General features: G+C 52.7%; 1 protein-coding gene across 2 annotated transcripts in view; it reads right to left on the bottom strand.

Moving 5' to 3' along the window:
- Positions 1 to 25,912, bottom strand: part of LOC125959719 (epidermal growth factor receptor) — an 86,908-nt gene that overhangs the window by 7,278 nt on the left and 53,718 nt on the right. The window contains exon 1 of one of the 2 annotated variants that reach the window (XM_049692609.1): positions 21,087 to 22,563. The exons of the other annotated variant lie outside the window; for it this stretch is intronic. Coding sequence (XP_049548566.1) covers positions 21,087 to 21,309 — 223 coding nt within the window. The 5' untranslated portion in view covers positions 21,310 to 22,563. Of the gene's footprint in view, positions 1 to 21,086; positions 22,564 to 25,912 lie in introns of those variants that run through there. 2 annotated transcript variants of the gene reach the window in all.

Here is a 25,912-nt window from a genome sequence, read left to right on the forward strand (position 1 = left end):
ACCAGAGATTCCTGACCGTACACCTCGCCATCGTCGTCGTCATCGACGTTGCCGGCGTGGCGAGTTGTACGAGTCGTTTGGGATCGTAAAGAGAACAAGAGAAACAAGAAATAGACCACGAGAACGAGCCACCAAATAACATGCGACTAATCCACCAGCCAGACACACGCACGCAGGCAGACACAGACACAGCCGCAACGTGCCTCGAGCGCTGTTTGCATTCGCGTTCACGTTGGCCAACGTTTTGTTCCATAAAATGGGTTTGTCATGTACGTGGCTTAGCCGATCGCGATCTGTCCGGGAGGGGAGGTCGCCAAAGGGAAGTCCATCGACCCACTCCAAGGGACGACGCACACGTCGTCGGTGTACCGTCGCTCCCTGTCAACAATGTCAACGCCCGTAAGCCAACTGTTTGACCAACTGTTTCTCCAGTCCGTGACTCCCCGAAGAGGTCAGTATAATCCTGTTCCCGCTGTTCTCTAGGATCCGCACTTTCGGAAACCTTAACCTGACCTGACACCCATGGCCCGGACCCGGGCAACAGACACACACACGTTCATGCACCTCCACAAACTATTCTGGACGAGCTGGACGAACTTGGAACACCGAAGTGGCCATAGTAGGCCATGATGATGATGATGATGGTTTGCTTTTGGAAATTAAAATTAATCCAAAACTCTCGCTTTCGCACCGCTGTTCGAAGAAGTGTGGGCAGCGGAGTGGGTGCTAGCGTGCCATGTTTGGTGTTCCCCACCACCCACCGGCCCGGTTTGGAGGAGGATTTTAAAAGCTTTTCAATAGCCATCCATCCTCTCTCCCATGGCATGGTATCGAAATCGATACAACCAGCCACCCCCACTCCATACTACTACTCCTCCTCCTCCTCCTCCTCCTTCTCCTCCTCCTCCTCCTCCTCGTCCATCGAGCACGAGTGGAGCAAACAATCCGAGAGGTCCGATTACTCGCGCTAATCGGATTAGCCGGACGCCGGATTTATGTGGCCGGTAGGTTAATTTAAAGTGCTTCACGCGCGGCCACCCCACAACGAGGCGACATAAAACTGATTTAATGCAAGTTGCGCCGCGACAAACGCGACGACATCTCCACCACACCGCCGCCGACTGCCTTGTACGGGGAGAGGGACAATCCAGTAAATCAGCAGAAGCGTTACGCGTTACGTGGAGGAATTGTTATGGTAATGTTATTGGTTCGCACATCACGAGATTTATCTCGACCACCCCAAGAGATCATCCCGCCTAGGATGATCTTCGATTCCGATGATGATGATGCGATCGATCGATGACGCACTTGACTCATTGACAGTTTGGTGTAATGCGGTCTATACACACAAGTTTGGCTTGACAAGATGAAAAGAAAGTAGTTCAGGTGCATGTGTTTAGCTTTGGACAAGGAAATGAAAGAAGCTGGCACGGAAGGCACGAAAAGATTCCAAATAGTTCAGACCGTTAAGTGAAAATACATTTCACACCACCGCTCAAAACGAGTAAACCTGTAATTGCTTTTAATTGTATCGACGCATGCGATTGTTTTACACAAATATTTTCTTCGATTCGAGCATAGCGAGGTAGATGGCGAGAGACAGAAGAACGAGGAGTAAAAAGTGAGTAACAATCAGATAGTCCAGTAAGTGAGGAATGTTTTTAGCGATCGACAATTAATAATATCTTTAAAAAAAGTGAGGTTTTGGATCTTTTTGGAGTTTAGAAAGTGTTTATATACGTACACACACACTTTTGAGTATGTGCATAGCTAGCATAAGAAAAATGGCGTAATACGATGGAGGTGGAGATCACGGATCGTGCACATCCCGACTACTTCACGGTTTTCCAGCTCCGAGATTTGGTTTTCACCTCGATCACGACGACGACGTCAACGGTGAACGACATTCGCATCGAACCGTTACTGTAACGCGCTTGATTGGACCATTTCGATGGACCATTTCGGCGATTGGGCTACGTCACGCACGCTGGTCCAGTGGCCACAGCAGCAGCATCAGCAGTAACAGTAGCAGCAACAATCAATCAATTGAAATGGGAACGCCGGAGGACCTGCGATTGGAGCATCGGAATGCGTCCCATTTACCGCGCTCCAACTGTCAACTGTCAACCCTTGTGATCTTCGCGAGCGACCGAGAGAGAGCGAGAGATAGGGAGAGACAGTGAGCAATAATTAGCGAAGGAACGTCGGTGGCGTGCTCGGTGGCGAGTCGATTTATGCTGCAGCATGTCCGCGCTGCGCCGCGCGTAATTACATCGCGAACGTTGGCAGTGAATGGCGGCGCGTGCCAAAGGCCTCTCTCTCACTTGCTCTCTCTCCCGTGCTCTCCCTTGGTCAGGATCTGCAAACGGAACCAGCATCATCGCCGTCGACGCCACTCCGGTGAGTGATTTAATTTTTATAAATTGGACCCTCGCACGAGCCCCCGGGAGGGTGCTGCTGTGGCCCACATTGGTTGGCCCCACGTCACGTCTCGACCTGTCGCCGGCCATCATCATTCTCTGGGGTCTCTCTCTCTCTCTCTCTCTCTACCGGGCTCCACGCTCTTTACATTCCAAACGGTTGGATAGTTGCCGTTGCTGCACGGGAGTGATTACATAAATTAATATTAATCGCACGTCAACCGGAGAAGGTAGCCAGTGGCCACCGTATTAACCTGTTTGCTTGCCGGCCAGCACTCGACGAGACGCGCGCACTTCCCAGATTGCGACGCGATTCTCGAGACGCATCTCGACATTATGCGAGTACGCGACAGATCATAGAAGATACGGGGGGAGATAGTTTCACTTTTCCAATCAAACCATCCCGTAGGGGGATGAGGGGTTTCCCCTCACAGCAGCACCCTCCACCCCCTGGGGAACCGGTTCCACAGTGATAGCTGATGGCGGCCTTAATGGAGAACAAGTGAATCAAGCTCTAACGAGCGAAAACGTCAAAAATCAATGCAGCATTTGTAGTAAGCTCGCTGCCGGAGCTTTACGTGACTTTTAGTGCCACTCGTGGCAGTGTATGCGTGTGTGTGCGCATGTGCCTCCACCACTCGGCCTCACCTACGCCCAAAAAAAAAACGAAACGTGGGAGGAGCGCGCTCTCGGTTTTCGGCTGCCCCCGCGTTGATCCCACACGCATTTCACGCGCCCAGCCAGCGAGCCAGCGGAGAACACTTTTTGGGCTGCTTTTGTGGCATCCCCAAGGCGCAAGTGGATCACCACATGGTCAACAAACGGGCACCAAACAGGCCAAACCGTGGTTTTGGAGGATTGCGCAAGCCTTCCAGCTGGTCAACCCCCGGGACTGACTGGCCGGGAGCTGCATGTCCACACGTCACTCGTGGTGGGTGGGTGGAAGGTATACCTCGAGCCACGGTGACCACGAGCGTGCAGTACGGTTCATTAGAAAACGCGAGACGCGAGAAGGTGTTTTTTGGGGACCATCTGGCGCCCGCATTGCCGTGGCCGCTTCTTCACACTTTCTACGGAAAAAGTGTTTTCCAAGCAACGCGGCCCGCGGTCACGGTCCCTGGAGTGGCCCCACTCCTCCAGTACCCGGGATTTTGGGGCGTTACTTTTATGACTTGTTCAGCCTAACGAGCCCCAAGCACGTAGCAGCCAACAACCGCAGCCAGCAACCGAACCGAGCAACCGAAGAAGCACAGTTAGATCGTTCAACGCAAAGCAAAGCATCTTATTCCCCTTCCCCATCACGGCTCGCCCTTCTTGTGGTTGTTCTTTTCCATCGAAAAAAAAAAACACACAACATGGTCGATCGCAACGATGGTCGCAGAAGGTTGGAACGCAAAACGTCATCCGCGCGCAGCGTAGCGTTGGCCTTCACACCAACGTGGTTGCGGTGTACGCGCAGCATCCTCCAAAAAGGGATGAAAGATTGGGGGGGAGGGGGTCGTGTGGAAACACCACTCACCTCTCCTCTCATCCCTTCAAACGCTAAACGTTTCCAACGGCGGGCAACGATCGTTAATGTTCGCGTCTTTTGCGTTTTTCGCTCGATGCTTCAGATGGGGAAAGGGGGAGAGGAAGACTTGAAAGCAGTGGGAAAGAAAAGAGGAGAGGAATGGGGAAGAAAGATGACCAGCACACCCGGACACTTGGGAATCCGCTCCACTCGCGGTGAGGAGATGATGGATGATGGTCCATATGGTGATGATGGTCCGATGGCGATCATCAGCAGCAGCAGCAACAGCAACAGCATCAGGAATGCTGCCGTGGCCACCAGATTGATGCCACAAATCTCCCTACCTGTGTATGTGTGTAGCATGGTGGAGAACTCGTACACACACACAGGCGCGCGCACGTTATTCGTCGTCTGCTTCGTTGGAGAAGTAATGGCAACTCGGTGCGGACCGTGATTTTTGGGGCGTTTTCATGTGGCCGCCGGGATACAAACCCTTCTTCCCAAACCCATAAAAAAAGGAGAAAAAGAACTAGAAACCCCGCTCCGCACCAGGATCAGCTCTCTTTTGTTTACTTTTTGTTTTGTCTGGTGACCACCACAAGAAACACGAACTAAGATTTGCGTTTGCGTCGCGATGGATTTGTTTGCGAGTTGCATAAGTGGCGCTTCCGCTTCGCGTGACGCGACAATGATGGCCACACATTTTGGGGCCATGGCGACCACGATCACCATTTTTTTGTTTTTGTTGGTTGATTTTTGGGGAAAGCGAGAAAAATCAATATTCCATCGTGGCATCGCGGCCATGAGATGAGTTCGCGGTATGCACGCTCCGTGGTTGTTGTCGTCACGGCCTCTTGGGAGTGGAAGGAAAGGAGGGAGGGAGCGGGGTGACGGGGTGGGGCGGGAGAGTTGTGAAAAGCAAAAAGCACGCCAGCTGGTCATAAACTTTACGTCTTTACGTCGTCGCCACAGTGGAGCTGCGTCATTCGAGGCGCTAAATTTGTGTGTGCCCGTGTCTCCGTATGTGTGTGTGTGTGTGTGTGTGTGTGTGTGTGTGTGTGTCAGTTTGTTGGTATGAATATGTTCTTTTTGTTTTTTCTCAAAATCGTTTATGTACACTCCAGCGCTAGTATGTGGCGATCGTGCTCAAGATCAGATTTTTTCGTGGATGCGTTTTTTTTTTCTCTTCTCTCTTTCTTTTCTCTCTCTCTCTCTCTCTCTCTCTCTCTCTCTCTCTCTCTCTATCTCTCTTTCTCTCTCTCTCTCTCTCTCTCTCTCTCTCTCTCTCTCTCTCTCTCTCTCTCTCTCTCTCTCTCTCTCTCTCTCTCTCTCTCTATCGCTCTGCCGAAGTAGAGACATCGTTTCGGTGGAAAAGTGTTCACTAATTAAACAACCTCAGCGATCCTCAGCTTCCCATTCCCCCCAAAAAGCCCCATTTTAATGGCGATGGATGCTGGTGAGAAGTTGATGCCCCTTCTGGAACGACCCCCTAAAAATCCATCCACCCCGTTTTGGCCACCATTCCCGCGGAGCAGCAGCACGGTGACAGGTGGAAGAAGGGAGCTACTCGCGAGCTACTTTGTATTCAGCGATCCTCGGCGATGATTAAGCAGCCTCTCAAATCCCGCCCGTTCCAGGAATAGCAAGGGTGAAGGGAAGAGGAGCAGGAGGGAGGGAGCGGTGGTCAACGCAGCACTCAGATCTCTGGTGGTGCCGTGGGCTATTAGTCCGGCCAGCCTTGGTGGTATTAGCTATAATTAATTCTTCTTTTGTGTTTCATATCATTTGTCAGGCGACGCGCGCGAGATCAGCAGCCACCGTCGTTGGCACACTGGAATGTACCTGCCTGCCTGGGTACCGGGCAAAACCGGTTCTCTAGCTAGCTCTAGCCTCTCGGAACCCGGCGCACGGTCTCTGATAACGGTCGACGCAATCGACACCTTCCGCGGAGTCGGAACGCTCGGAGTCGAAGTCCAAGTCGCAACGCTATTCCACCATTGTGTGCGATGCCATCCATGATGACATATCAATTCCATACCATTCCCTTTTTATTCCGTGAGCTTACGATATGTGCTGATGGAATGATCGACCCATTTATCACTCCCGGCAGCAGCAGCAGCAACAGCGTCGATTGCGACAAATTATCGCGACGGTGCGTTAGTGAGCACAAAACACCCCCAGAGTGCCTGCACCTGCTGCACATTACCCCTCACTCCACAGGATCGACGAAATGCGAAATTCACCATCTGCGAATCGTGCAGAAGTCGTCGAGACCATCGAGAGCGAGAGATGCGAACGCAAAACGCCAAAAATGGACAAACGGTCCCGGGGCATGGCCGGGAACGCCAACGCGTCCATCGGCACCAAGTTGCTCTTTAACTCCACCATTGTGGCGAGCGTCATCGTCGACGACTCTGCGAGTTCGTAGTAAAAATTGAAATCTTTTCCTGCGTTTAACGATCCCGTTCTTCGCCATTCGCGCTCTTCGCGAGGTCTTGAGTTGCCGGTTGTGCGGGAAAAAAAGGGTTGAAGAAAGGATCGCATCCATCCATCTCGCGTCTTTTCACTCGTACGATCTCCAGCTGGAGGACCACGCCACGATAATAAACGCGTTCGTGCGCGTTACGGTGTCCTCAGTGCCGCTCCCGAAAAAAAGAAGAGAGAGAGAAAAACACAACAGCAAAGCGGCGCCCCTTCGGTGGTCATTTTGCGCGTGAAAGAAAAGAAATATTGCGCGTTTGCACGTCACTTTGATTTACGAGGCTTCGTGGCAGGCCATTTGGCCATTTGGTCGGGGGGAAAAGGACCCAAAAGGCGGGGGGGAGAGGGGCCAAAGGGAGCGTTTCGCGCAATATAACGTGCAAACTTGCGGCTTGGCGGCGCTTGACACGGTCCCCAAAGGCGTGAATTGAGCGAGCCCCGAGGTTTTGGGGTGGAAATCAAAAGACATCAACGGCAAGCGAGGAACCCGAAGGAAAAGTGTCCAGCGCGCCCGTCAACTGTTCGTCATCTCAGCGACGCTCTCTCTCTCTCTGTCTCTCTAATGATGGTTTGTTGTTTTTGGGGCTTGTTAGGGCTGCGACCATATCGAGCTCTCCTCATGATGTTGATGATGATGATGATGACGATGGTCAGGCCAGACCTTGCATAATGGGTTTTTGTGGTGCTCACAAAGTAAAAATTGAATACTTTCCTTCTACGGACCGCCTGTACGTGTGTGTCCATGTGTGTGCGAGTGTGTTTGTGTATCGACATGGTTAATGGTGGTTGGAGCAGCCGCCCCAAGCCGCTATTAATGTTCCCGAACCGAACGTTTTGTTCGATTATTTTCCATTTTTGCTCACCCGCTTGCCTCTCCATGCTTCTTATGCTTTCATTCCCTCTCTCTCTCCTCATCATCTTCCTCCTTGTCATCATCATCATCATCGTCATCGACAAACAATCGAACAATCGGTTGCCGATGTGTTTTGTACTTTTGGAGTCCCTTGGAGCCGCCGTACCGTATGTGTCCGCCGTCCGGGGCCGACGTAGCCGTGGCGCGTGATTAATGAATGTCCGACGACGACGTCGACAGGCGATCGCATTTTTCGTATCCTTTTGCGGTCGTGCCGCATCAAGATTCGCAAATTGATGAAGTGGCAACTCCCGAAGTGACGGTTTGACCTCCGATAAAAGGGGTTGAGATTGCGAACCGAAAGTACGCAGCCTAATGCTCAATTGCCAACAAGTAGGCCGAGGGATGGAGTAATTGCTTCAGTACAACAACATAAAAAGCAATCGTCTATCCGTTGCGCATTCGACGGTTGCTAAACGTAAACACCTTGGCAGGAGCAACGGCAGCAACAGCTGCTGCTAAAAACAAATGCCTTACAGCTTATAATTTCCCCCTTCCCCGGCTACCCTTTTGTGGTCGATCGAATGATCGAACGGTTCGAGCAGCCTCAGCAGCAGCAGCAGCAGCAGCAGTGACGGGAGCGATTAGATTGAACTTCACCAACACTCTCCACCTCCAAAAACGCTGCTGCTGCTGCTGCTACTGCTGTGTACGCCATTCTAAGTCCAGGTCGCGTCCAGGGATCTAAAGGCATCTAAAGCAGGTCGAAAATTATAGAGAGCCACAGTCACCACCACCAACAGCACCACGCACCACTCACTTTGCCCGCCCCGCCCCTGCTTTAAGCCTGTCGAATAGGGGCCAAAGAAGGTTAAAAGGAATCCATCCAAAGGCGATTTTCGATCGCTTTCGGGGATCGCGGTAGCGAACCGAACGAGCCCGAAAACCCGTCAACTCTAATCTCAGCCGCACCTCCGCTGCTGGGAGCGCTCAACGGCAGGAACCTATCATTTCGTCGCTTATCCCCTCGCCAACCTACGAGGGGTCGCGGCCGGGGAGAGCCCCTGCCTGAAAACCCGTAATTAAATTAAACATATTTTCGGAACCGGGATCCGAAGGGATCGGAATGCTCGGGATCACTCTCGGATCAATCGGTCAGCACCAACAGCAGCACCACCAAGGAACGATCCGCGATTCGAATGTGAAGTGATCGTTCGGCGGACACTAGAGTTCGCCACCATTTTGTTGTGATAGAATAATGGTAGTAGTGGTGGTGGTGGTACTGGTACGCACCGTTGTGGACGTGGTCGTCGTTTTGAACGCTACTTTACGACTTGTTGCAGCACCGTCGTGTAAATGCATTTTCAACATTCGACCTTCGGCGAGTGCGGCGCGCAAAGTGATCTCACTCCCTCGCCCATATACGCCGCCATCTTGCGCTTCCACTGTGTGTGTGTGTGTGTTTATTGCTCTCCCAAGGGGTCGCCCGGTGCGTGTCTAGGACCGATTCGATTGATAACCTTCAACATCTCGCTGGACCACCGGAAACGGTGGCGCGCCCTCGATTGGGTGCCAATCAAAGAGCAAAACAACAACAACAACACACGACAGACGACAGACCACGGTAAGGGCCCAGAGCGAAGGGTCTTAATGGCGCCAAAGAAAGTGCTACAGAGAGAACGAGACAAAAGGGAAGCAAAAAAGCAACTCGAAAGAAAGGTCCGGAAGGTCCGGTGGCACACTCCTGGGGCGCCACCGCTCGAACTGATAACATCGGAGACCGGAGCATCCGAAAAACCGGTTCCCGGACCTCCCTCTGACCCGGTAGTACCCGGTAATCTTCCATAAAAAAAATAAGCAGACATCCCGGCCCAGCGGAAACCGGAACACGGAACATCCTGTGTGGCCGGCCGATAAGGGATGGTAAAGTGGTTCGCGCAAGAAAAAAGGTGCATCCGGTGCCTTCCACCACGTGCTGTTCGTGTACTAATGAGAGAAAGAGAGCAAGGGAAGGAATGCATAAATGCATGTTGCAGCAGCAGCATCAGCACCAGCACCAACCAGCCGGCATGTGCGGAAGACACTGATACACTGATTACAGACGCACGTGCACTCGATGATGATGATGCTGCTGCTGCTACCGATGGTGCCAATTCCTGCTTCCGGTGCAGCTGCCCCAGGTCCAGGTGCTTGGGGCCCTTGCCAGGTTCAGATTGATTGAATGCATCAGTACTGATGGTGGTGCACACATGAGATCAACAACGACATTGGGTTTGTTGTGCAACAAATAATGATCAAATTCCTCAGCATCTTTTAGCAACGAGCTTAATGCAATCATCATCATCATCATCAGCAGTGTCGTCGTCGCCAGCAGTGGTCGATAACGATGCCACACTAATTGCACTTACCAACAACAGTAACAGCAACTACAAGCGCAGTGCATCGAATGTCACCTGAGCGACTGACATAGTGGCTCATTACCTGCGATCATCATCATCATCATCATGCACCATCATCCATCGCTGTGGTCGCTGATGCGGGTGGTCGACGCCATTGCCAGCAAATCAAGTTATTATGGCAACTACACCAATTAACCTGGAATGCTGGCCACAAACAAACATGGCGATAGCGAATGTTTGCGAGTTCGATTCGATCGTTCGACTCTCGATCGATGATTCTCAGAAAGCTGACAATGACAGGCAAATGACAGTTCGGAGTCACCGGAGGCACACATGCAGCATGTCATTTGCGCTTCGAGCCGGGGGGGAGTTACAACATTCGTTTTTTTTTGCATTTCACGATTCAGTCTCGGTTGTTTATCACGACGGTGTGTTCCCGGAGTGACATTCCACGACCGACCTGATATGTTTGTATGCGTGTGTGCGTGCGTGTGTGCGTGCATATGCATGTGTATATCATTAAGTCGAAGAATGTGCTGCAATATGGCACGGTTCGAATGGCGTCGGTTGCTCGACTCGAAACCTGAAACCTCGCTGCTAGCTGCTGCTAGCAGCTGCTGCTGCTGCTACTGCTCTGATAGTTAAAGGTCCCAGACTCAGCCACTGGCTTCAGGTGGACAACGAAACGAACGAAACTAAAGTTCGTTTCCGCGAACCAACCAGACCACTAATACAATGTGAGCCAAGACCACTTGTGAGGGGCACGAGGGAATCGCCACTTGAAATGGTCGCCTCTCGAAAGCGGCGAGAATAGGCTTTGGCCACTCGAGACACCGTACCGGGAGTGGCTGGAGGAAGGGCGTCAGGGCGATAAGAATAAATCTTTCACTTCATACAGAGACCCCCCCCCCCCTTCTTCAGGGTTGTGTGTCGAAACACACGCTAAACGTGAGCTCCACGTTTATGTCTCCGCGTTCATTGCTGCTGCTGCTGTTAGCTTTCGTCTTTCGTGTCGCGCAAGTAGTTTGCGGCTTAAAGAAAGTGAAGTGGGCGCGCAAGAAACATTGTGTCACTTCATCTTCACCACCTCCTACCACCCTCCTTCTCCGTTTGATTGTCACTCTAATGCCACGAAGTGCCACGCATCACATGCTGCGTGTGTGTGTGTGTGTGTCGTCTGCTCGACTGCTGCAGGCCATTGTCTGCCGAGGCAAAGCGCACTCAGCGAGGGGGTTGGCGATGTTTTTTATGTTGTGCGCTGCTTGTGGTGCCGAGAAGGCGTGAAAAGCGAATTGAGATACGACGATGCAGCAGCGCCGTGCCGTGCCCCGAGACCGAGACCACCTACGATCGATCGAGCAACGAAAACTGCTGTTGCTGTTGTTGTTGTTTTTTTTCGGTTTCTCAAAGTGCTCAAAAAAGTGCTCTCAGGGCCCGCTTTGGAGTTCTTCATGCTGGAGTACTGCGCCACAGATTGAAGATGATCCAACAGCGCACACACTCATCCATACACACACACACACACACTTTGGGCGCTCTCTTGTGCAACCGGTTAACGCGAACTCAAACAGCCTCCTAAACGCCATCGACGGCGGTGCGCGGTGAAATCGACGTGAAAAGTAAAACGTTTTTTTTTTTGCTGCTTTCCCTCTACCCATCTCCCTTTCTTCACACACCCCTTCACACCCTTCCACTGGTGCACGGTTTGTGTATTTTGTTTATAATTTTACTCTTCAGGCACCGTTCCTTACTAATACTCATACTACTACTACTACTACTGCAAGCGAGGGTGCGCCACACACTCGGCCTGAACGGTTGGTCTGTCTTGCACGGTTTTCTCATTTCCATAACACCCCCTCCGTGGAGCGTGGGAGTTTCCCATGGCGTGGCGCACCACGGTGAAGATCCCTCCCCACCAGCACCACCACCACCACTACGATGTTGCTGCTGCTGGTGGTTTACATATTATGCTAAACAGATAACCGTACAAGGGGCCTAGACCTCCGCCGCCGCCTGCTGTAATCATTGGATTGAGATCGATTTTTTGTGTTTTTAGCAGCCGCATCTCGATCTCGATACGCCATCGATCGATCGATCGATCTTAAATTATAAACCTCGGCCACTGCCATGATGATGGCGGCGGCTATGGCACAGCAGGGGAGCACCAGTGTTTGGAATGCTTTACCTTTGTCTCGAACCGCCGCCTCGAGCATCCTCGATTTACACCATTTACTCCCATGGTCACCTGGTTCAGTGGCTTATTACAGTGCTTGGGAGGAGTCAAACGATTTACGATGGCGGACAGTTAGCGATTCGTTACGCGCCCTCGCAGATTGCTGGCTCGCTGGCTGGCTGGCTGGCGGTAATGGTTCGCTGTGCAAGGTCGTGCTGGTATGTGCCAACAGCAGCAGCATACACCCAACGCACCCAACCGCGGAGAGGTTCGATTAGAATCTTGGAATGGCCCCTTGGACAAGACATTTCTTTGCATTTTCTTCGAAAACAACGAGCAACGTTGTCGCGAACAAATTCCTCGTTCAACGTCCTCGTTCGTCCCCAAAAAAGGGCCCAAAGTGGGCCGTTAGCGTCCTTTAGATGTTAACCGGCTCATTAGGAAACGTAGAGCAGTGCAACAGCAGCAACAACAACGAACAAAAAAAACACGACGACCTCAAAGAGTGAACATATCATCGAAAAGCGAATCCGAATTCGAAGCCCGAATGGGTCCCGCCGTCCCGACAGGTCACTGGTAACATTGGCTTTGGTAATCGGAGCCTTCACCTTCACTCCCGACCCCGAAGCACCGGGATTCCTTTCAGCTTTTTTCGGGAAGTACCTTTGTAGCGTGTTCCTTCCTTCCTTCCTTCCTTCCTTTCCTTCCTTTCCTCATTGTCGGTCTCTTGCGAACCGATCACTGGATCGATCCTTTCTGACCTTTACACATTGTCGAGTGTCGCTTGCATTTCGCTCTCCCTCTCTCTCTTTCTTTCTCTCTCTTTCTTGGTTTGAAATCGGTTCGAACAAAAATGATATTAATTGGAAAAAAGATACCGATCCCGGACGTGCGGCGACGCACCTCGGGGCCCTCCCAAAAGCTTGGCCAGCCAGCCAGGGAATGTGCGCGCCACGAATGCGGGAAAAACGCAAGAGCAAAGCTCGAATTTCTTCGCTCGAAACCGCGCCGCGGGGACAGAAGACACAAGACGCAAGAATGTTTCGGGAATCGAAACGCAAACGCAAACGAATGGTCAAGCGAAAGAGAAAAAGGAGAGAGAGATAGCTGGAGCGCGAGAGAGGGATATTTAAAACCCTTTTTTATGTGCGTACGTGCGCGTGTGTGTGTGTGTCTTTCGTTTTTTGATCTGTTTGGGGCCAGCAATGCGATCGGCGGTCACGGTTTACTCCCTGCTCTTCGCGATCTTCAATCGACTCGTAACGACTCGATCGCGATCATTCCACCGATCGCGGTGGTGGTGGTGGTGGAGGTGGTTCCCTGGGGCCCCAAACGGAACGGAACGGGACAGACCGGGGGGAGAGAGAAAGAAATTCCCGAATCCCCAAAATCGGAACGAAATGAAACGGCGACGGCGATCGGCGAAACCGATTAACGATCATTTAAACATTGCAGAAACGTTAAGTGGTCAAAGGGGGAAGGGAGGGGGGGGTGGAAGCTGATAAGTTCCGCTCCTATTACCCACTCCCACCCCCTTCTCCTTTCTCCGATCGCAAACACAATGTGCTGCAGGATTGGATGCCAAACTCGGACAGCAGGACCAGCGATCGAAGCAAAACGGAATGCTGCCATCGGCGTTTGATCGTCGCTTACCTTCGATCGCCAGGCGGCCATTTTGAAAAAAGGCCCCGTTTTTTGCCACCCTCCCCGCGTTACGGGAGGAAATATCGCTCTGTCGGTGACTTGCGCGCCACCGAAAGCGACGAACAGCATCCAGCAACAAGCAGCAAACATCACGCTCCAAAGGTCATGCTCGTGATCGATCGACCCCCAAACCCAATCCACCGGCGGGGGGGGGGGGGGGGGGGGTTGGCCATGCTCATGCTCATCGTGTCTAGGATGAGCTCGGTACACATTCGCCATCTCGCTCGCTCACTCACTCACTCGCTTGCTGCTGATCACGCCCGGAGAAGCTGATCGTGATTTATCGATCTCTCTCTCATATCTCTCGTGCTCGGTGTGCTCAGAATCCCGGTGGATTCCCTTCCTCTCCTGTGCCCCCCCTCCGCTTGTGTCAGATGCATCGTGGCGATCCCGTGGCGTGCGCCTCGTAAATTGCTGCTCGGTAAATGAACAAGCAAACAACCACTCGGCACCCTTCTGCCCCTTTTCTCTACAAGAGTTGAGCTTCTAGAGAAGGTCTGTTGCGTCTCTTCTATCACCACGTTGCCCTTCCTGTAAAGGCTTCCCCCTCCCCGGGGGGGCTGTGCAAAAACCAGAACGCAGCTCGCGACGAGACCGTCGAGTATCACGTTCCAGCAACAACGACGACGACAGCGACGCCGACGACGACGACGCCAGTCTGCTGGCGCCAGTCGCTACGTGGTGATAATGAAACTGTATCACGACAGTCGGAGGTTCGACGTTCGATCCGAAGCACGGAACCCGTTCCCCGGGGTGGAGTGATGACTGTTTATTTTTTTGTTTTTGAAATCCAAAAAAATCTCGTCTCAAAACTCGAAGAAATTGATCAATTAGAAGTGATCCCAAGAAAAGAGAGAGAGAGAGAGAGGAACATTCGACCGATAATTAGCATTAGCGAGAAGGTCCTGACACTACGCCACTGTGTCACACTTGGAGTGAGCTTCTTTGAAGCTCCAACATCGCATTCGTTAATCGAGCACCAAGTTCCACTCGAGATATCTCGGGACCTTTGGAAGCGTATCCCAAGAGGAGCAGCAGCAGCACACAAACTGGATCCCGTAAATCTTAGAGACCTCGACCAGCACTTCCCCGGGTCCCCCTGCATGCGGAGACCCCTGCAATGTAGAGAAAATGGAGAAATAACGAAATCTTCTTGGCATGCAGCGGCCATTCCGAGAGAGAGAGAGTGAGGATCGGTAAACCGCAGCAGCAGCAGCGCACCACAACCACGTTGTAACCCCCTTTGTGGTGCATAACTCGTGGTGCTCCTCGTGGAAGCAGGCTTCTTCGGTTCTCCTCTTTCTTGCCTTCCTTTTGCTTCCTTTGTCTTGGTCCTTCTGCCTCCAAGGCCTTATCTGCTCGAGTGGAATCTGCTCCACGACCACGACGTCCACGATGACCACGGCGACCACGGCGACGACGATGCCGGTGTGCTCACCGCACGAACTTTTATCGTGATCGTGTGTGGACCAAACCCTTCTCCTTCTCCTCTCTTTCCGCTCTTTCACCACTCCACGGAGTGCACCTTCAGCGACATTGCATTCACAGCCCAGAGAACTCTCGGGACTCGGTCCCAGTCCCGGTGCTGGTCCTGATGGTGGTGCTGCTGCGGGGTAACTTGAGCCACGGCGAGAAGGCAGATTTATAGGGCTACTCTAATTTACGACCTCGAAGCTGGCGCGCGCTCCTTCCACCCTTGTCCTTCTTCCCCTGTCCGATTTCGAGGGTGCCGTTTGATTGCAGCAATGCTCCTGGGACTTACCTGCGACAGAGAGAGAGAGAGAGAGAGAGAGAAGAGAGAAAGCGGAAAACATATTTTGATTAGCGTCCAGTGGTACAGAATGCGTTGTCGAGACGGGCTGATGCCGATCGTTGGTTTCGTGACGATCGTTTCGTGATGATCTGATAAGACAGCCAGCGAGCGAGCGGCTCTATATGGCTTTCACCTCTGATATCTTATTACAAAACGTCTCCCTCTCCCCGTCTCCGTGTGTGTGTTATGTGGAGCAGCACACAACATAGCACACGGATCATAATCCATTGCGAGGACAATATCTCTCTCCTTCGTTGTCTCTCTTTATTACTCTCTATCTCACTCTCCTTCTGGATGCTTTCGTTCCAAACCATTAGCAGCGAAGCGAACGACGCGATCGATCGCGTCCAAGTCATTGCACTCCTGTGGGCGCTGCTGCTGCTGCTGCTGCTGCAGACCACGAGCACATCTCATCCTAGTCATCATCACCAGCCACCCAGCCATCATCATCATCGTCAGCGTCAGCGTCGTTCTAGCTAACCACAAAAATTCAAATTAAATCATTTTCTCCAGACTCTCGCTTCGCTTCGCTCCTCGAACACGCCTTGGGTGTGTTGGTTGGTTCGTTTAATCAACGCTTGATGATCGTGCCGGGAACGGCTACTCCAAAAAGGCCACACCAAAAACCGCACCAAACCCCTCGCTTCCCCAAACAACCTCTCTCCAGCCCGATTCGCCTATTCTGTCCGATTAATCGAACCAGAATGAGTGTTCCATTCTCGAGCACAGCATGAAGGGGGTGATGGACATGATGGTGAGTGTTCTTACCCCCTTGATCACCCTGTCTTCTATTACCCGTTGTGCGCTTAAACGCTTTTCGAATGGGAAGCGTTCTCGAAGCGGGAGAGAAGGCGGAGAGCATAACTATAATGTTGGAAATATTAAAATCATTTCTGATGATCATCTTTATCCGATTTCTGCATCATCATCATCGCCATCGCCATCGCCATGCTTTCGTGATGCTGCGGGCATCGTGCTGGGCAGAGACGAGAAGACGAGAAGAGATGGTGTCCAGTGGCTGGCTCGCTGGCTGTAAAGGCCACGCGAGTTTAGCGGACAAAGGTGACTCCGAGCGCGCGCACACACACACAGACAGACAGACAAATAGACAGACAGACAGCGAGATGCCGCTCGCTGGCACACGAACACCTCTCGCTCTGCTTCTTCGTCTCCTCCTCCTCCTCCTAAAGGGTACCTGGCCGGTGATCGAAGACCTCAGAAGACCCCGTGTGGTGGTGGTGGTGGCCGTGATGGTACCTGGCCACACCGAGACCTCATGTTATGGGTCTCAGCTTCCCCTCCGTTCCCTTCCTCTCATTCTTCACGAGCTGATCCTCGAACCTCGAACCTCGGTCTACCGGGATCTAGCGAGATCGAGGAGGGATCGAGTATCACCAGAGCTGGTTTCAGCAGCAACTCCGTCTGTGTGTGTGTGCGCGTTCCTAGAGAGCCAGCATAGACAACAGACAGTGCGCGCGCGCATTCCTTTGGCTTTCCATTCGCTCCAGGGCTCCTCGTTCGCCTCGTCGTCACCTTCTTTCTTCTTCCCCGGCCCCGGTCCCGGCCACGGCTTTTACTAAGCGTTTTCTCGTGAGGAGCACCCGATCAAAAGATCTCTCTCTCACTGTCTCTCTCCACTTCTTTTATCCGTGATTCTTCTTTCTTCTCGGCAGCATAGCAGCATAGAGCAGCTAGGCGAGCCTTGGCCTAGACCACCACCACCTCCAGCAGCACTCCACCAACACTTCTTCCCATGCACTGCACCTTCGCTCGCTTCGTCTTTTTAGTCGTCCGTTGCCCGTTTCTCTCTTCCAAGAAGCCAAGAATATTGCTTCCCCCGTGGTCCCCTTCATCGTTTTACATCCAGCACTGCTACACTGGCGGCTTGACCTGGCACGAGGAGAGGTACGCAAGGTCCTCAGGTCGGCAGAGATTTCGTCGTCATCGTCCATCGGACTCCTGCTTCTTCTCGAAACCTGTGTGACCACGACCGAGAGGAGATAAAAAGGAGAAGGATTGTACGCGGCCGTTGTGCGCGTTTTGAATGCCGCAAGAATCGCGCAATCACGCAAAGGGATGCTCTCTCTCTCTCTCTCTCTCCGGGATCATTTGAAAGTCATTTCGAAGTGTTCCTCACACCACGGAGGTGAAGATGAAGTTTGAAGGAACGCTTTCTAAGCGTGGCTGCTGCTGCTACTCTGCGCTCGACGAATGCCGGACCGTGAAGGACGCGAACGCCACTCCTCGGCGCTGCAGCACCACAAATCTAGCACCGAGCTGTGACTTCTGGCGACCATCATGCGGTGATCGTTGTTTCGGTCTCACCATCCATCCGCACTCCATTGCACCCGGGGCACGATCCTGTACGTGGATCAGCACTAGTAGTTTTCAAGATGGCGGCTCTGAAGTTGGCAAACCGGTTCCGCGAACGCTAACAGTTCTAATTGCTCTCTACACCCCAAGCCCCCTATCGTTGTCGTGTGCCGGAACGTGCGCGTGCTCGCGAGTCAATATGGCATTTTTCGCGTCCGCGTCTGTGTCCGTGCAAGCTCAGTGCTCAGTGCCCGCTTGCATCCTCCTGGGTGCAGCATTCACTGCGAGCGAACGAGCGCCACACCAAAGCAAATGGCACCAGAGCGAGTGGCGGTTCCGTGAAGCAAGCGCCACTCTGCGTTGTTGCTGCTGCGGAAAGCTTTAATTAAAAGGCAACACTCCCCGGTGGTGTTGGAGTGTGCACTTTGTCACCGATGGATTAACCGCGGAAGGTTGATCTGATAAGAACCGATACTATACTATGGGGCATTGGAGTCGAGTGTTGCCAATCACATCGTTGTCGTGAGTTCAGACTTAATAGAAGGTGCGCCACGAACGCGACGTTACTTTCGTATATCGTTGACCAACCAACCAACCAGACCGTTCCAGCTGCACCGAGAACGCAAACGCGAGACACTCGCGAAGAGGTCGCAACCTCCGTTCGGTGTTGCGGTGAATTATGCAAAGAACAGAAAGAAAGAAAGAAAGAAAGAAAGAGAGAGCGAGTGCCGAGCATTCTTGCGCCATCGGTGGTCACCAAAAAAAAAACAAACCACGACACCACCACACTGGGCAATCCATCACTTTGGCACCTCTCCAGGGCACGTACGCACACACCAGACGGGGTCATAGAAGTCGTTCGGTTTTTGGTTCGGTGGCCCCAGGAAATTGAGTTCAGTTCGGGCGCCTCTACGCCCCATCGCCACATCGTGCCGCCTCATTTCCGTCCTCGGCACCGTCCTCGTGTGCATGTTTGCTCCAAATTCTGGCCCCCAGTGCGTGCGTGCGTGCGTGCGGAAGTGAAAGTACAGCCGCCGTCGCCACCGCCGCGGTAAGTACACTTCCTTTGTCGTTGACGTTGTCGTCGGTTGTCGTCAACAACGGCGATCGAAATTCGATCGATCTTCTCGGAAGCAGCAGCAGGATGAGGAGGAGGAGGAAAGGGAGTAACTCCCCCAAACGGGAACGGACCGGCACGTTGCATCAGCAAAAGGCCGCCTTCGATGATGATGATGATGATTGATTTTCAAACTCTTCTTCCAATGGTTCCAATGGCGGTTGTAATGAGCACGGATCGTAGCCAGGCCAGGCCGTTCGTTGGCCGGTAAATTGGGAGTTGGCCGCGGCCGTTGTTCCGGTGCACCAGCCCGCAGGTTCCCTTGTGCGGTGCGCGGTTGAACGTTATCGCCAAAACGTGACTCGCTCGTTAGCGAAGATGTGGAAAGAGCGTCTCTCGCAACACTCGTGGTCCAAACAGTTCCGAGTTCGAGTCGAGGAAAGAGGTCTGCTTTTGCGGTTAATTGGGTGAACTATACGGCGGGCACGATTACGCCCTCCCCCGAGGGGGGAGTAGAAGGCCATTAACCTCTCTGGACTGCACGGATATTCGCAACGCAGCAGTAGCATCATCAGCAGCACCTTGGCCTGAACGCTTGAAATGTTCGCAGCAAACTCCAACAAACCACACCAGATTAATCAACCTTTCTTTTCCTCTCTCTCTATCCGCCATTTTTTCTGTCTGTTGTTGGCCAAAAAGCTCTCCTGAGGGGAGGAGTCCTTCTGCCACCAGAAAGGTAAGAAGCAGTCAAGGAGTCAATGGGGTTTGCATTTTCGGGGGTTGGGGGCTTAGCATCTAGATAAAGATTAATAATAATGTACCGCTTCGGCTCGAGCGCCCTCGAGCCGGGACCCCAGCAGAACGCAAAACAAAACGACGGCCAGAGACGAGAGCGAGAGAACGAAAGAGAATGAGGATGAGAGTGCGATCTCCACGAAGCAGCAGACTCCGCGAAGAAGTCGCCAGATGCCTTACGGGCCTTTTGGAGCCCATTACGGAGGGGGAAGAGGGGTGGAACCACGCAACTCACGCGACTCACGATTCACCCAGCAAGGAGCCTCGAGCGAACGATGGAACCGCGAACAAAAGCCCCATTGTTGTGGGGATCGCGAGGATCGCCGCCATCGTCGTGTTCATAAGGGTTGGTACGATGATGATGATGATCATCATCCCCGCCACGGACCCTCTTTACCTGCCTGTAAATCAACGATCGATGCTCGATCCTCGGCCGCTCTCTCTCTTGATCGTAGGGCACTCGTGACTCGTGATCGCTCGACGCTTTCGCTCGATTGAAGCAGCATGTTTAATCATAACGATTATGCTTATTCTAACCAACCAACCAAACCAACCTCCCGGGGGCTGGTGCTGGTGCTGGGGCACGAGAAGAAACCAAGACCTCTCCGGGGCCTCTCCGGGAAGGCAAATTATAGGGAACGAAGACCGAAGATCGAAAATCCGGAGACGCCAAAAAGGCGGAGACGCGCCATATTCTAGGAGGAAGCACTTCGCGGCCATTCCTTTTTGGGAAATTTGCAAACCACCATCGAGTGGATCATCCTCCCGGCCTCTCGGTCTGTCTCTGGAGTTTCTAACGGATCGCGAAGAGTCTTCGGGACTCCCAAAGAGGCGTCATCGAAGCGCGCGCTGCGATCAATTCTTATCAATCATCCTGACCCCGTTTCCCAGGGGCGCTCGGTAGGTAAAGGTAACAAGCCGCGGTAACCCCAACCCGTTCCCGGGGGCCCTCCTAACTCGTGAGACAAACCGTCGCGGCCACGACGACGCCAACGATGCTTCTCGAAAGGAGAAATCAAAGACTTCGATTGTGATGCTCGCGGGCGCGCGCGCCTTGTCCCAATCGGTTCGCGTCGTCCGGGGGACAGTTCCGTTACGAGTGGTGTTTGTTCAGCGTTACAAAAACCCCCCCATTCCTTGTATCCTCTTCCCCCCCTCCTCGGGCCGCCCCGGGAAGGGACCGAATGTTTACACAAAACTTATGCTGCGCTGATAAGACGTTGCGTTCCGCGTGCGCCCTTCTGCTGCAGCGCGCGTTCTGGCGCGCAACTTTTCTTATTTTACTTTTTTCGAACACAAAAACAGAAACTAAACCGTCAAACGGTTAAGACGCCATCGGCGCGATCGATCGCGGTCACCCGGGCCCGGACGGTTTGCGATAAGCGAGAACCGGGGACCGAGCGAACGAACGAACGAACGAACGTGACCAACGAGCGCTGGACATGCGGTGCGCCTCTCGATATGCGCTCGATAAACTCGATGGTGTTTGTTGTGTTGTGTGTTGCGAGCGTTATTCTGTTTTTTTTTTTTTCAATGTGCAGACAACTTCGTTGATGACCGGAACTTACTTTTCCCCTTGACGAACTCGGAGTTCTTCTCCTCGTGCTGGCGCAACTGCATCTGGCGCTCCATCTGCTGGCGCTGGTGGCGCTGCCGGTACGCCTCGTAGCCTCCCTTGGCTTCGCGACCCTCGGCACCGCCCAGGACGACGGTACCGACGAGGAGCAGCAGCAGCAGCAGCAGCGGTATCGTCCTCCACCGGACCCCTAAACTCGTATTGTACCCCTTCATGATGATGCTGTCTCACTACCACGTCGTGTTGTTGTTGCTGCTGTTGCGTTCTCGCCTCGTCCTCATTCTACGTCGCCCGCGTCGACCTTCCTCTCTTTCTCCGCCACTGTTGGCCACCAAACTCAACACCACCTCCTACTTCTACCACTCAAACCACTCATACCGTCGAGCGCGTCTCACGTCTCACGTACGATCGCGGTGGCTCCAATCACGAATCACGGCGGGCGTGACGCAATTCCCTGTTTGGCAAAACCGAACACACGACCACGCGGCACACACACACAAACAGAAGGGAAACAAGCCACAAACAAGGCGCACACTTTTTGGCGTCAGCAACAACTCATTAAAACCCGGGCACCACCGCACTTCAGAACGACTAGAACATATCGGTTAGCATAAACATCGGCCCCAAAAGCTAGATCATCAGCATGAGGAGCGCTGCACACCCATAGAACACAGCCACAGCGCGGATTCGCGGTTGGGTTGTCTCAGACTCGAAAGACTTGTGCCTCGTGCCAGAAATTCGTGTTGTCGGCATCCGGGCAGGAAACCACAGAAACTCAACACCCGGTGGGGCAGGGGGGCAAGAGATCACCTTCCCGAGCCCATCGATCTCGATCGATACACACAAACGCACACACACACACACACACGGAGCAATATGCTTTCACAACGCAACCTTCTTCTTGGCAGGTGATTTGAGGGATTGGAATATTTGATATTTGCGGTGCGACACTGGCACTGAAGGAAATGTACCAAGGATCCTTTTGCGCACACACACAGGACACACACACGTAACACAGATTGTGGTCGGGGGTTTTTTTTCTGTTTTCGAGGAACGCGCGCGGCGCAATACGAACGACGCGCCAACGACTTGGCGATACGGGTGCGGATCGTCCTCTCCCCTTGTGCACGGCTTAGCATCCGAACTCAAACTCCCGACCGTTCGAATACCGTCGCCTTGGCCGACCGACGAAGCCCACCGCAAGCCCGGGCACGCATGACTGTATGTGTGTGTTTGAGTAGTGCGTAAGTCGATGGCGGAGCTTTTACAACGCGCTGCGCTGCGCTCCTCGGTCGCATCTTATGTGCCTCGTCAGCTCGAGCACGGGTTGAAAGCTTACCAGACAGTGCCAAGAGACAGTCGGCGAGAAAGAGAGAGAGAGCAAGTCCGTCCAGAGGTTGGCATTTTGGACCACGACACGGGACAGCATAAACCGTTCTCGCGCAACACTGCTTCAAACAGACACGCACACACGTAAGCACATTGTGTGGTAGTTCGATCTTAAGAAGGTTGCAAACACGACGATCGACGACGGTGATCGTCACCGTCTAGTCGTATGTCCGTATGTCCATGTGTGTGTGCGAAAGCTTTATTTTAAAAAAATCTGTCTCGAAACGAACCGATCGGCCACCTTCTGCTTGGCAAAGAAGGAGAATGGCATCGAGACAGAGAGACAGAAAGAGCGAGAGAGAGAGAGAGCCAGAAAGGTAGAGTACGTTAGAAAGAGATAGCGGCCGTGAGGTGTGCGTAACATGATATGCTGGGCTCTGGCTGGGCTCTGGCCGGGCTATGCTATGCTATGATCGAGCGAAGGCGAAGAAACGAACGGGAATTAAACCCAAAAGGCGCACCTCGCATCTACCTGGAGCACTATACAATACAATCTAAAGCCCGTCTCTAAGACGTCAACGTCATCGAGGACCAGGGAAGGGAATTGTGTGGAATCCAAGCAAGCGCAGCGCCAACCAACCAACCAACCAACCAACTACTAGTAGTAGTCAGTGCACGAGAACAAGCCACAGGGTGACACATTCCGGGCCGAACACGATTTGTGCTGCGGTGAAACCAACAAACAATCTCGATCGTTCGTTCGCTCGCTCGCTTGTTAGCTAGTTGGTTAGATAGAATCCAAATATTGTTTAACCTCAACACGACGCGAAACCAACACGAGCCCCTGTTTTGGGGCCAGTGCTTTGTGCTGCGTCAGCTGATGGCGTTCTGTGGAACGGTGTGGTGTGGTGTGGTGTACAACCTTCTCACAACAGCACACACTGGAGAGAAGGGCACACCACGAGGAACATGTGTAGAAGTGCAAAAACATCAAAACACCCGCCGGGACAGCCCGGAGACGCGGACACAGACCTGACATCAACAACTTCAGCGCTACTGCAAGCTACGGTGCTGCGAAGGAGACACTCGTTTATAGGTCTCACGGGCCACATTGCTGGCTGCAGACGAAACGAAACGAAACGAAACATGCACGAAAGAGAAGGTGGCTTCTGGCATGCGCGCGCAGGAACCGAAAACATGTTGTGGACTCCCCCGGCCCCAAAAATTGCGACGAACTAGCGACCCAGCCTTTGGTCTTTTTAGGGGAAAGCTCCTGCACGGAACGGAACGGGCTGTAAAGGAGGTCGCTAGCGAGCGAGCGCGCGTTCCCCGACACCCTGTGGCTGGTAAACAGGAAAGAGAAATGTCCAGCGGCACATGATATCGGACGGACAGATCGAAATGGCATGCTGATGCCGGGAACAGGTAAAAGAGAGCGAAAGAGCAAGAGAGACAATGCCTCCGGACCTCGCGGAGGCTGCGCAGCCCTCCTTATATGCATGTGTGTGTGTGTTTGTCTCGTCGAAAGGGAGCTTTCATGAGATCGCAGCGCGGTGATCGAGAGGAGAGCTTTCTTGGTGATCATGACAACGATACAGTCACCAATACAGGCAAAAAATGCCTCAGAAAGGGGTGCTTGTTGCTTGGTGATCGCGCGAAGCAAATGGGAAAACAAAAGATACACAAAAACATTAAGTCAACATCACCACCATCACACACCGATACACACACACACACACGCGCACACGTACACACACTTAGAAGACACGATCACGGAATGGGTCACATTACATTCCGGTTTCAGCGAAGCGGCGAGCAAGCAGCATAGCGTCGCAGCATGATGGAGCATGAGGGACGGATGAGGGATCCAGCATCGCAGCCATGGGCCCCCATGCTCTGCCTTTCGTCTCTTCATCCAGTGAAGAGCTTTTTTCTCATTTTCTTTTCCCTCTTTCGGTTTTCGGTTTACCGCGGAGAAGGTGAACGGGATGAACGAACTGAACCCGGGGGAATGAGAAGAGGCGATCGTTCAGGTAAATCCGCGCGTCGATCGACCGCGCGAGAGACCCTCATAAAATCCGTTCCGTTTAAGCGGCCATCACCCCTCACCACACCGCTTGCACCGCTTCGCTCGCTCCTAGACCCCCCTGGCGCTCGTTTCGAAGGGCGATTGAGTTCGCGTTTTGGCTCCGTTGTGGTTGATCTTTGTTCTACGATGGCGCATCTTCTACTAGAAACCCTATTAGAAGCCCTCCTCAGCCGGTAAGAGAGTTGTAGTAAACGTACGTATTGAGCGCTGGTAGAATTGGAAAGTAAAATCCGAGCTGACGTTGATGACGCGACAATCGTTCATTGGCGCACGAGTTCGAGTTCGATCGCTGGCGGTTGCTTGGTATGCTCCCTTACCGGTTGATAAAACCGGTAGTTGGTCGTTACCGCACCCCTTGATGTGCGCGATTTGTGGCCATTGCGCGCTCGCGGCCGGCAAATATTGACCCACGATCCCGCGGCAGTTTTGTCGTAAACTCCGCGCACACTGTGAAAGGAAAGACCGTTTGAGACCGAAAGAACCTTATCCGACAGCGAAGGTATTTACGCGGGAAACTGGCATGCCGTGGCCCCAGGGACGTTAAACAAATAGGCACCGGGACCAGGTACGCAAATGTGTGCAAACGGCGGTTATCGGGTTTTGAATTCGAGCTGCGCTGATAGGTAAGAAGGGTAAGCTGTGATAGCATAACCTCGAGCCGATACCGAGAACGATACCTTTGGGCTGCATCCTGCGCTCTCGCCACTCTCGCTTGCTCTTTAAATATTGACCCCCGAAGCGTGTGGTTCGCAGCCACAGTAGTTAGTTCGAGGCGGTATCAGTGGCATCGCATCTCGCTTTGCTGGCCGACGACGACGACGCAAATCGGCGCAAAAACCAACGGCGCGTTTGTTTGCGTCTTCGAAAGGGGATTTAATCGCCGTTCGCCGTTGGCAAACAGACGGAGCTACATGACGGCATACTGTTCCGTGGTGTGCGTGTGTGTGTGTGTGTGTGTGTGTGTGTGTGTGTGTGTTGTTGAGTTGCGGCTTCGTTCTTCACAAGGAGTGCCTTTAAGAACGCTAATGCAGCGAAGTGACGGTACTCTCACAGGCTAGCATTAGAGTATATCAATAAAGTCTAGTCTGTTTCTAGGAATACTTGCAGCTGGAGATTAGTTCATAACTGAAGGGCTCTTGAAGGAGAATGTCTTCCATGAAATGAAACGAATGTTACTTTATTTGAGACAAGATTAGTAACAACGGTGGAACTACCAGGAAAAACCTTGTGCAACTTGATCAACAAGGGAAACGTATCACAATAGAAATCACTTTCATATCACCAACTATTTTAGTACGCGAACGTATTTAAAAATTCACAAACAATCAATGTTATGCATAAAGTAGCTGCCTTGAAAGCGTATTAGTTATTTTCTAAATATCTTCCGAGTATCTATTAGC

The sequence above is a fragment of the Anopheles darlingi genome, chromosome 2, assembly GCF_943734745.1.
Source record: "Anopheles darlingi chromosome 2, idAnoDarlMG_H_01, whole genome shotgun sequence".
NCBI classification, from domain to species: Eukaryota; Metazoa; Arthropoda; class Insecta; order Diptera; family Culicidae; genus Anopheles; species Anopheles darlingi.